The sequence below is a fragment of the Indicator indicator genome, chromosome 26 (assembly GCF_027791375.1).
Source record: "Indicator indicator isolate 239-I01 chromosome 26, UM_Iind_1.1, whole genome shotgun sequence".
NCBI classification, from domain to species: domain Eukaryota; kingdom Metazoa; phylum Chordata; class Aves; order Piciformes; family Indicatoridae; genus Indicator; species Indicator indicator.
Window position 1 is genome coordinate 2,560,599 of NC_072035.1, and position 12,332 is coordinate 2,572,930.

Below are 12,332 nucleotides of genomic sequence, written 5' to 3' on the forward strand. Positions count from 1 at the left end.
CTGTGTGGAAAATTTCTCTGGCCGCTTAGCAACTGTTCAATCATCGAGGATTCATATGGCCCCTACTGCCTCTTAGTCGGGCTCGCTGAGATAGCAAAGCAAACAGTTTGCCCGCGACAAAGATGGCAGATGTGGCAACGAAAGCCTGTGTGGTGCTGCCGACTGAGCTACTCTTGGGATTGGCCAGATGCACGTGTCGCGACTCCGTTTTCCAAATCTCATTGGCGAAGACCGGGATGAGTTGGGCAGCTCGCCCAATCCGCTCCGCGAAGGGGGGAACGAGCGCTTTTCCACTGGCCAGCCTGCCGTGACGAGAAGACCAATGGGAAGCGGTACTGATTTGGCGCCCGATTTGAGTGGGGGCGGCTTAGGGCTGCCGCTGTTTCTTCGCCGCTTCTCTGCCGCTCCCGCGCTGCCGCCATGTTCATCTCTGACTGCCGCCGGGAGTTTTACGACGTGATTGTCAACCAGGTGCGGGCGGCGGGCCGTGACCAGGGAGGGGATGGTGTCGTCCTGAGCGTGCCGGAGGCGGCTGGAGTTGTCTTTCCTCAAGCCGCCTCCCTGCAGGAGCGAGATCGGTGCCGGGACGTTCTTGGCTCTTCCGGCGGCTGCTGAGGCGCTCCAGCCTTAAGGCCGCAGGGATTGTGAGAGGCGGTGATGCCCGCGTCCCCAGCGGTGTGCTGCAGGCGGCGGGGAGCGCCGCTCTTCAGGCGGACATAAGGCCCCGGGGCCGGCGGGCCCGCCAGTGTGCCCGGATTATAAAAATATTCTCCCCGAGCCTATCGCGGCGTTGGGAACCCGCGCCAAAGCTGCTGCCAGTGCGACGAGGTCTCGCCAAGGGTTTTCTTCTCTTTCGCGAGTGCTTTGGGCATTCCTGTGGATCTTTTGTTTAACCAAGACATCTCCAATTGTTTGGGGTTGGTTGGTTGTTTTCTTTACGTAATTTTTAACTGGTTTGATCTTGTTTGTCTGGATACTAAATCTTTTGTTCTGCCTTCTCAGAGGTTGCTTTCTTGTTGGCTGCTTGTATTTTTCACCCACAGTTTGGCTTTGTTCGGAGTGGATGCGTATGCTGAAGTGATGCTTTTGTTGGACAATCTTTTAGTGTTTCTACCTGTGAAACTGGTTAAGGATTATGCAAATGAAATATTTCCCTCAACTTCTCTAACTGTGGGCAAAATCTAAAGAAAAGAACGTAACCACCAGAAACCCAAACTACAAAAATACCTCCAGATAAACGCTTTTGCCTAAATCAAGGTCACTTCAGGAGTTGCCTTGCTCCTCTTTTGGATGCAAATTTTCTTTAGTCAAAATCGTTTCAGATCCCGTACTAAAACCAGGCTTTTGTGGGCATGATGAAAATAGTTGTAGGGCTGATGAAATTGGAATCTACATAACTTTGTGTGGTTCATAGCAGTCTGAGTACTTACCTTTCCTCAAATCAGCTGATTTTGACTATGTGGAGTTTATTGTTCATATATACAGGGATTCAAATACGTTAATTTTGGTTGCAGCATCCATTCAGAAACAATCTTGGTTTGTGATTATAATGATCTCTACCTAAATTTCATTCAAGGTCAGACTCAGTGTGGCCCTGGGCAGCCTGATGTAGTTGGAAGCGTCCCTGCTGATTGCAGGGGCATTGGATGAGATGACTTTTGAGGGTCCTTTTCAACACAATGCAATCTGTAAATTTCTTGCTTGATGTTCTCACAGTTATCTAGCCATTCATGTACCAGCACAGTAGATTTGGTCCCCATGTTAATGTATTAATAATTACTATTATTCTATAACTTTTTTGCAGCGTGTTCTTCTTCTTGTTGCTTCAGATGTGGATGCATTATGTGCTTGTAAAATACTCCAAGTAAGTCTTTATTCATTACCTCTGTAAATCTTACATTAAAAGAAACAATGCCCTGGGATCGTCTTAGTAGGAGCTGGGGAAAGACTGAAGGTTTAATCTACTTTTGTAACTTGTTTTTTCTGTGAGTTATGACACTGAAAGCTGATAAGTCATACCCTGAAAGTTCATGAAGATTTGGCATTTAGAATATCTTCAAGATAAAGATTTGCATGAAGTAGGATAATAGTATGACACAGCATTGTAGGAGAGGTTGTTGCTTTTCATCTTTGCTAACAGCTCTTGCTTCATTTCAGGCTTTGTTTCAATGTGACCATGTGCAATATACACTCGTACCAGTATCTGGATGGCAAGAACTTGAAACAGCCTTTCTTGAGCATAAAGATCAGGTGAAAAACACTGGAATCCTTAAATTGCAGATCTTCTGATCTAGACATGCACTTATCCCTTTCCCCAACTTAAATGTCCCCTATTATTATTATTAGCTACCTCAAAACAGTGGTTAAATTTTAATATACCAATTACAAACTTCTCAAGCTTCTAATGTCAGCTCAAACTAATGTGCTATGATTTTGATAGAGTCAAATGAAGATTGCATACATTTGTAATGATATAAAAGCTGGTAGTATTGGATGTCAAACAACCCCAAATTTGGTGTTCTGTCTTCCAAATATTTTCCTTCTCTAAGACATCAAATATCAGAAATGAAGTACAAGTTTTGGCAACGATAAGTGCTTTGGAGGTTGTAAATTGTTTTCAGTCTCCTATGTTTCCTGGTAATATAAGTTAAAAGCATTCTTTTTTCTTTTGTTTTTCTTTTTAACTTTTGTTGGCAGTTCAAATATTTTGTTCTTATTAATTGTGGGGCCAATGTTGACCTTCTGGAGATCTTGCAGCCTGAAGAAGACAGCTTTTTTTTCGTGTGTGACAGCCACAGACCTATCAATGTCGTGAATGTTTACAATGACACACAGGTAAAGGCTTTTTTTGTCTGTAATAAAAAACTTTGCACAGTGTGGGGGTGGGTGGTGTTGTTTCCTGGTGTTTTCACTGGTCACTGGTGATTTGAAATGTATTTTAATCACTAAAGTATTTAAAATATTTTTTTTCTTGCTAGATTAAGTTGTTAGTTAAACAAGATGATGATCTCGATGTTCCTGCTTATGACGATATCTTCAGAGATGAAGAGGATGAAGAAGAGGACTCAGAAAATGAAAATGATGAGTCAGAACCTTCAGAAAAACGTAGACGTTTTGAAGAGGTGTGTTTCTGCTACTTTGCTATGAAAAGAAGGAAAACAAAACAGTTATTACATGTACTTTACACCATTATATGCTCCATTAGATCACAAATTTAAGTGTAAGATTTAAAAATAATCTAGTATACCAGTATTTTAAAATAATCCTTTATGACCAGTAGAGCTTCACATACAGAAAATGTTTGGGTTTTTTTTGTCTGAACTGCACATAAATATTTTCTTTTTATAAAAACAGGTGTTTTGAACTTGATTATGTACAATGCTGTCTGTGTAACTGACCTGAAGATAACTATTTCTGAATACATGCTCTGAGCTTCTCAGTCTAGCAGTACAACTTGTTTAGATGTAAACTTTTGAAATAATTGTTTATTAAGAGAGAAGCTCAGAAAGAATTTATCAATACTTTTTTTCTGGACTTATAGCAGCAATGTAACAAAAATGTATTATGGTAGACACCAAAAAAACTACTCTTCCATGCATTATTTGTAGCATATTTTCTATTTATACCATTCAAGGAAGCAAAAGCATGAGGCTAGAAATACTGAGGCAATTAAAATTAAATACACTGTCAAATTTTATATGTATTTGATTTTATTTTTCTATTAATATTGTGCATTTCTTTCCTACTAATCCATGAAGGGTGCTAATTGAGTAAAAGCAGACAGCAGAAATTTGAAGGAGAATCTGTATATCCCATACACAAAAGTTAATCTCAAGTCCGTTAACTATTTCACAAATATCTTAGGGTTTTCTTTGAGCTTGCAAGCTGCTGCTGCTGCTGTTTATGAAGCTTAAATACACAGCGAATGCCTCTTTTTCTGAGCTTCATTACTTATCTCTCTTTTTCCTCACTGTCATTTTTCATGTTATAAAATGATGGGATGCAATGTTGCTGGTTTTGAAAATACTGGGCCTCTTATTTGTGAATGTGAGCAAGATAAATGCCAGCACAGAAAGATGCCATGACTTTAAAATGTATATTCCTTGGAAAAATGTTTGATAGTAGTACTGTTCATATTAGATGTCATTAATAAGAAAAAGTCTTCTTTCTAATGAAGACTTTAATCAAGTCTTTTTAATGCAGTCTTAATCATTAAAGTCTCTTGACCAGTCCTTTTTTCCTAGCTTTTTAACATCCAAATAAATTTTACAGGATGTGATTGAGAGAACGATGAAGAGGCGACAAAGGCGAGAATGGGAGGCACGCAGGTGTGTTTTACCTTTTCTCTCTTGCTCGTATCTCTTTTATTCTTTGACTGAAATCTTGTCAAGAATACAAAAACATGACACTGCGCTGCTTGGTTTGCAAGATTCTTTAGTTCTAACTTTATTAAGAAACTGGAGATATGTATTTACTATATAAAAATAAAATTTGTGAACAGAGGGCAGTTGTAAATAGCAATTTATACATTTGAGTAGCACTAGGTGCATTGCTTCACTTTTAAGGAGCTGTAGTATTCTTTTCTTATCTATCTTCAGGTGAAATTGATGCTTGTGTTTTCTTCCTTTAAATTCCACTACTGTCACTAGGAATAAATAGGAACAAATTAGATTTAGAAAGTGAAATTTAAGGAGTAATAATTAAATACATGTTTCCTTTTTAATTCATGAGTACATTTCAGTGTGATTTTTCACATTGTTACTAAAATGTAAAAAAAAAACCAACACCACTTTCTTAATCTCTCTGCCTTGCAGAAAAATCTTAAATCAAAAGATCTAAATCTTAGTTCCTTACAGAAAAACAATTTGTAGCTGAAGTTATTTGGTTTTTAATTGCTAAAATGAAATTTAAATATTATTTCACAATTCCTGGCCTGTGTTTTTAATTTGATTCCATGACCAGTTCATGACTTAGTCAAATGCGAGTTGGTTTTTTTTTTTCCCTCTTTAGACGAGAAATTCTGTTTGATTATGAGCAATATGAATATCATGGGACCTCAGTAAGTATAAACTCTTATCTGCCATAAAACACAAGGTGCCAATGTAGAGGCAATTGAAAAATATCTGATGTTGTAATTATCTAATAGTTCTATACATTATCATAACATATAAACCCAACAGCATATAACAATGTTCTTGCTATATAGAAGATATGTCATATATGTACAAATAGTTCTATGTAGTATTTTAAAGTTTTCTGGTTATGCACATCCAATTTTAGCACTGATGAATTGGACATCACAGAAACAATACTGGTAGACTGGCAGACAACAGCCAAAACTGAGTCACAGTGGCAAATGTAATGTTAGCAGTGATGGAAAATGATAAACCAGAACTATTATCATTTTTGCTGTTTAATAGTATTAACGTAGGCATTTTAAAAATGACAATACTGTAATTTTTGTAGGTTCTGACAAAACTATCTGTGCAAAAAATACTTTCACAAAAAGTCTTAATCATGTAGGGAGCTTGTTTGCCTTTTGAAGTGTCAGGATGTTTCAAACAACACTTAAGACCTCAAATTGTTCCTCTGTCATCTGGCCTTTGGTCTGATGATTTTTGTATTGTTAAGTACTGCTTTATTTATAATACAGGTTTGCAGAGAGCTGTATTAAATGTTTTTCTTACTGCTTAGTGTCTTAGAAGGTGACACTGGCAGATTGTCAGTCAAGTGTGATTTCTAGGGCTTTAGTAGTAGCGTAATGCTTGGCAAATTCAACTGTGTTTTATTTGTTTAATGAAATGAGAGTTCTGTGCTCATTTATCCTGTCTTTTTGCTTTGTCCTCATATAGTCTGCAATGGTGATGTTTGATCTGGCGTGGATAATGTCTAAAGACTTGAATGATATGTTGTGGTATGTTTCCATTATCAGTTTTCATAGAGGCTAGAAGCATGAACCCATAGTAAAGAGAGGCAAGACTTCCCCAGACTATTTGATTTCAGTATGAGGTTGCAGTTTATTTCATGTCTGGAGCTGGAAGAGACATCTGTGTACATTCATTACAAGCACCCAATAGATTCTGAGTGGGAAAAGGGTGGGTTGTACCATAAAGTGTATGTCTGCTAAAAAGGGAATGCATATATAGCATTGTAATTAACCTCTAGGTACATGTGGTGAACAGGGGTTCTGTCTTGTTCTGTTACATTCTGTTAAGTATCATCTGCTCTACTGGAAAATTCTTTTTCTTGCTTTGACTTTTTTTTTTCCTTCCCAATTTTAGGTGGGCAATTGTTGGCCTAACAGATCAATGGGTCCATGATAAAATCACTCAGTAAGAAAGATTATTTTAATTTATCTTTTTCTTTCTTTTTAATTGTTTATCCATATACCTACCTACCTACCTTTTAAATTTCATTTTTAGGAGTAACTAACAGCAATTAATAGATATCAGGAAACATATAGGAATTAATAAAGTGCAAAATAATTAACAGTGACATCAATATCTTAATCAAGGAATGTGATCTGATTCCTTCAAAAAATGGGAATGTAGATCAGTAAAAGAGATGTATTTTTCCTTTCTACCATTTAGAATTTTAAAATTAATTTTATTTTTCACAAAGCTATTTTATAATCACTTCTGATCCAGGAAGAAATGGTGTTTAATGTAATTACCTAAATATGACCTTGATAAAGTTCTATTCAAGGGTAAAAAACCTGTGCATGTTTCTATCTTGTATGTGGTGCTGAGGTATACGGTTTATGCTTGGTTGATGCTTGGTCTTGATAATCTTAAAGGTCTATTCCAACCAGAATGATCCTATGACTCTGATCCTCCAACTTCATTTTCACTTTGAGTTTTAGTTAATGAGTTTCAAATTTTCTCTTTTTTTTTTTTTACTTTTATTTCCTACTAGATAGCATCAAAATTCTAGTAGTAAATGTGTGGACTGTAATTCTGCTGTTCTGTTGTTACTAATACACTGATGTTTTTAAGATAAATTGAATAAGTAATTTAATTTGTCTCTCTGTATTGTTTTTATTTGAACTTTAATTGCTTGAGTGTATGTTTGTAATTGTATGGCCGAACGTTGACTGGTTTTTTTTTTTTTTAAAGATATATCTGTAGTTCTCGTGTTGCTGGCTCTCCAGCAACAAATCTTTAGAAAACAATTTTTTTTTGTTCTCATGATTAAGTATAAAAATGCACAGGAAGAAAGTGATGTAACATGTTTGTCTTTGCTTAAGAATGAAGTATGTGACTGATATTGGGATCCTCCAGCGGCACGTCTCTCGCCATAACCACCGCAACGAGGATGAAGAGAACTCTCTGTCGATTGATTGCATGCGAATAGCATTTGAGTATGAGTATCCTTGCATAAGAGCTGGGGGAAATTAACTCTACCCACTTGGTGAAACCTATCTGGATTTTTATCTGGGGGAACAAAATAAAAATCCCAGCATCATCTCTACTGCTGAGAATGGAATTGAAAGAAATGCAAATTTGAATGTTTTGTTGAAAGTCAATCCCTCTTCCAGCATCTCCTGTGGCTTCAGTTCAGTTTAACCTTTCAGGATTGGTTACAAGCCAGTGTTGCTCCTCTTGTGTTACATGCACCTTCAGCTTTGAACTATCTTATGTAGGACAAAGATGCAACCTACAATGGCAGCTGAAGACTGAACTATTAGTTGTGGAGTTTTGTTACTTTGTGATTTCAAATGCTCTGTGTTTTTGATTGTTTTCCTTAATTCCCCCTCAGTCTGTGCCTGGCACTCTACCAACACTGGTCTTTATATGAAAGTCTCTGTAACACCTCATATACCTCTGCTAGCCTTAAGCTTTGGTCTGTGCAGGGGCAGAAGAGGCTCCAGGAATTTTTGGCTGACATGGGGTATGTTATAAAGTCTATGTCTCTATGAAGGATTATTTTTTTTCAATGAATTATGGGAAAATATTGAGAATATAGCTTGTGAGTACTCAGCTTGTTAGTTTTCAAATGCTTGGGAGGCTCTAAGTAAGTTGTAGTGTCTCTTTGACTTGATTTATACAACTTGTGCCTTGACGTATGAGGAATACTTCAGCTATGGATTAGTAGATTAGTAAGTAAACTTCTTTCTCACGTCCACTCTTCAATGACTAAATAAAAAAAACAAACAAACTTAGTCAGAGTTAACTTGCTAAATTATCTAATATTGAGAACATCTTACACAAGGAAGACAAAATTGTTTCTTCTGGCATACCTATCAATGTATTATTTTTCCCTTTGTTTTAAGTTTACCTTTGAAGCAAGTGAAACAGAAATTTAATTCCATGGACATGTCCTTGAAAGAAAATCTTCGGGAGATGATTGAAGAATCAGCAAACAAGTTTGGGTAAATTGTTTGAAATACAAATGTTTGAACTTCACTGAAAGGTATTTTCAGATAAAATATTTTGCTATGAAGAGCATATAACACCATGTTTTAAAAATATGTTTTTTGGATTGACAAAGTAATAGTAGACTCATTGCAGATGTTAGAGTATGATTTGTCTTTATGCTCTTTACTTGTACTGGGGAGATGGCAGATCAATGATGATGATGTTCATAATCTTTAGTGATTTTATTCCATTTTGCAGAATGAAGGATTTAAGAATTCAGACCTTCAGCATTCACTTTGGCTTTAAGAACAAGTTCTCAGCAAGTGATATAGTATATGCAACATCTTCCCTTATGGAGAATGTAGAGGAAGGGGGGCCTGAAACAACTAATTTCATTAAAGCTTTGGACAGTCTCTCCAGGTACTGAAAAAAATCTGTCTCTTTATTCTTTTACAATCTCAGTTAGAGAACATGGGTTACCTATCTAAAGGAAGCATTGATACTTGGTAAGCCGTTGACGAAAAATCAAAATATCTCTTTGAACAGTGTTTAGATTATCCTTTTGTGTGAAAAGCTTCTGTTTTTTGTATGAAAGTTTCTGGTTTTATTCTTTACATTGCAGAGGTAACCTGGACAAACTGCACCAAGGACTGGACCTAGCCAAAAAGCAGCTACGTGCCATTCAGCAGACAGTTGCCAGCTGTATTTGCACCAACCTTGTTATTTCTCAGGGGCCTTTTCTCTATTGTTCTCTCATGGAGGTCAGAATTTTAGTTTTTGGCTCTCTCATTTGGCTGTCTTGTAGTTGAAAAACAGTATTTTCCTAAATGCTTGACTCAGTAAGAATGACTCTGTCAGAACCTATTTATCTCTACCATGCTGTCCTCTGACAGGTCAATATTGACATTCACTCTGAACTTCCCAAAGGAAGAATCAGTTCTCTCAGTGGGGGAAAGGCATCATTACAATGTCAAGTGGGGGAACTTGGACTTATCCTTTGTAATGGTTCTTGTCAGTGTTCACTGAGTCACACAAAACTTTAGACTTGACAGTAGATATTAAAATGAAGTAAGTGAAAGAATCATCTTGTAATATAATTGAAATACCTTTTCTTTTCCTAGGGCACACCCGATGTGAAGCTGTTTTCTAAACCAGTGTCTCTGTGCCTGCTTAGTAAATACTTACTCAAGTCCTTTGTTTCCTCTGTAAGTAAATCAAAAGTTTTTTGACTAACTAACTTCTGGCCTGTGCAGTAGTTACTCTTCTGTTGGATACTTGCAGTTTATTACAGAACATAATGAAAAATGAAGACCTTAGTAATGTTTTTTCTGCTAACTGGTTGGATAATTTTAGCACATCTGTGAATGCTGCTCTAGCAAAGCTATCTGCTTGAGAATCTTTGTAGCATTAGAAAGAGTATAAATATCTTAGTAGTGAAAATCTAAAATCTGTATAATTGTATGTTTGAGGGATCTTACCACTAAATACATACTTTGAAAAGTTAACCTGACATTAAACAAGTGCCATATTGTAGGACTAGTAATTGTTATCTAAAGATTTCTGTTTAAATAAAATCCTTTGATCATTACCATTAACATAGCTGAAATTAAATTACATTTAGCTTTTGAGCTATTAGTTACCCAATTCAGATAACAAGGAAGTTTTAAGATTAAGAACTGTCAGTAAGCACTTCTTAATTTGTAGATTACATCTATAGTGGTCCTTCTGTGACAGATTGCATCTGTCTGTGCTCATTTTGACAGTCCTGAGTTTTGTCTAACAAAGAGGCTTTCTGACTTGCAGACAAAAAACAAGCGTTGTAAATTGCTGCCACTGGTAATGGCTGCACCCATGGATATTGAACAAGGAACTGTGATTGTGGTGGGGATTCCTCCAGAGACACAAAGCTCTGACAAAAAGAAGTAAGCATGTTGTTTAACAGCTCCTACTAAAGGCTATTTGTAGACTTTTTCTGTCTCTGAAGAAAAAAATATCTTGCCTGTATTTAGCACTGAACCTGTTGACTTGAAGTATTCTTAAAACATGTCTCCTATGGTATGCAGTAAAAGAGTTACCTTGAAAGAGGATACAGATGTTCCCTAGCTTCCTTGCAAGGATTTTTTTTCTCCTGCTTAAGTATCTCTACCTTAAAAGAAGGAAATCATTCATTATGTAACAATTTTGCAATGTTAAGATTTTTGTACTTGAATAAGTGTGGTTTATGTTGAGTATGTGGCACATGAAAAACACCTGGAAGATGTTTTCTGCTCTCAGTGAGGAAGAAGTCCCAGACCTTAGTAAATATCTCCTTTTCTGTGATGCTTATGGGTATTTCTGTTCATCTTCTAGCTTTTTTGGGAGAGCATTTGAAAAAGCTGCAGACAGTACCAGTTCTAGGACTCTGCACAACCACTTTGACATGTCAAGTGAGTAATGCTGCCTACCGCTTGTGTCAGTCACCACAGAGCCCTTTAGGGGTCAGTGTTTACACAGCCTCCATAAAACGTAATGACTGTAGGCAATGTACTCTTTGTGTATGTTTCAGATGCAAACATCAGTGTGTGTGTGTGTGTGTGATGCACTGTTCCTGAGTCTAGGATAAACACAAACATTATTTGTCAGTCTTTTTCTAAGTGCTGTTTTGGGCAGAAATTATAAACTGCTAAGCAGAGGCTTTCGTACCTTTTTGAGGCTAAACTACATTTTGCATGGAGTAATGATTTTCATATGTGCACTTAGTTTAAATCTATTAGGTTATCTATGAGAGTTTCTATATTTAGCAGCCAAACCAAGTATAGTATTGATGTTATGAGATGTGTTCTTTATTATCTGTTTGAAAATGAGATACTTATGCAACAAGATTTGCCTATCTTTGTACATGCTTACAAAAGAGGCCATTTTTAATGATACAAAGAAGCAGTCTGAGATTTAGAAAGTCACTCCTCCTCCATGTAGTAATCGCCTAAAAAGCAGTTAGCTGAAATCTGAGAGCAAAATAAACAATGTGCTTTTCATTTTGTCCAAATTGGTTTTTTTCCTTCTTCAAGTTGATTAAGAATATAAATAAGTATATTTGGAATTAATATTCATTGTGACATCTGATATGTCTTACAGTTATTTACATCTTGTACTATAATGTTTTATATTTTAGTCATTGAATTGAAAACAGAAGACAGGAGCAAATTTCTGGATGCACTCATTTCTCTCCTGTCCTAAAGGTAAGACAATGTAAAGAGGGTACATTCAAAAATGAATGACAGATCAGGTTAATTACCGCATGCATTCGTGTATTATCTGTATAATGTTCTCAGCAACTTCTAGTGAAATATAAATTGAAGATAAGAGTTTCTTACAAAGACAGTTGTGGGAGTTTTTGGAGAGGAGGCAGACAATGTACAAGCAGAATATTAATTTTTTTCTCCTTCAGAGATTTATTAAAGATGATGACTTGTTTGAAATCACAATGAAAACTTGGCCATATCAGTGGCATTCTTGGCTTTAGTAGTAGTGTAGAATTGCAGCAGTGTAGCTTGTAGCCTATATTAGTGTGTGTTTTTTATCCAGGATAGAGATGGGAATTTAAGACTTGATTTGTAGTTGTGACTATTAGCTTTAAACTAGTTCAAAGTCTGTTTTAAAGCTACTTTAGGGCAAGACAGATTTTACTGTAGATCTGACAAAACTGTCGAATTGTCTTGAAGATTCACTGCTTTTCAGTGATGAGCTACTTTTATTGGTTTGTGTGCACTTACTCAGCAGTGATGGGTGGGGATAGCTTGCTTTCTCCCAGAGAAGTCAAACCCTGCATTATTTTGTAAAGCCTGTTCAGACAAACCTATAAGACCGTCTGAAATGATACAAAGTACCTCATGCCTATGTAAAGATTTGGCCTTTAGTGTTAACACGTGAAGTGACTGCACAAGATTCTTATCTTCATGGCATATGTCCAAACACAAAGGAGTAGGAGGAAGACTC

General features: G+C 36.6%; 1 protein-coding gene across 2 annotated transcripts; it reads left to right on the plus strand.

Annotated features, from left to right (window-relative positions):
• The first annotated feature begins 420 nt into the window (after positions 1–420).
• CDC45 (cell division cycle 45) lies at positions 421–11,573 on the plus strand. 2 transcript variants are annotated; one of them, XM_054392614.1, is made up of 18 exons: positions 421–471; positions 1,805–1,864; positions 2,158–2,250; positions 2,698–2,835; positions 2,979–3,122; positions 4,273–4,328; positions 5,011–5,059; positions 5,853–5,914; positions 6,282–6,332; positions 7,247–7,366; positions 7,759–7,890; positions 8,273–8,371; positions 8,616–8,777; positions 8,980–9,118; positions 9,479–9,562; positions 10,161–10,279; positions 10,707–10,783; positions 11,509–11,573. In XM_054392614.1, exons 1-18 carry the CDS (start codon positions 421–423, stop codon positions 11,571–11,573), a joined length of 1,701 nt encoding a protein of 566 aa, XP_054248589.1. The 2 variants fall into 2 exon arrangements, with proteins under 2 accessions (XP_054248589.1, XP_054248590.1); XM_054392615.1 differs by lacking the exon at positions 2,698–2,835.
• Positions 11,574–12,332: the final 759 nt, after the last annotated feature.

Coding starts and splice junctions, on each gene's coding strand:
- CDC45 (XM_054392614.1), top strand. CDS start 421: ATGTTCATCTCTGACTGCCGCCGGGAGTTTTACGACGTGATTGTCAAC. Junction 4,329..5,010: donor CGAGAATGGGAGGCACGCAG/GTGTGTTTTACC, acceptor TTCCCTCTTTAG/ACGAGAAATTCTGTTTGATT. Junction 7,891..8,272: donor GAATTTTTGGCTGACATGGG/GTATGTTATAAA, acceptor CTTTGTTTTAAG/TTTACCTTTGAAGCAAGTGA.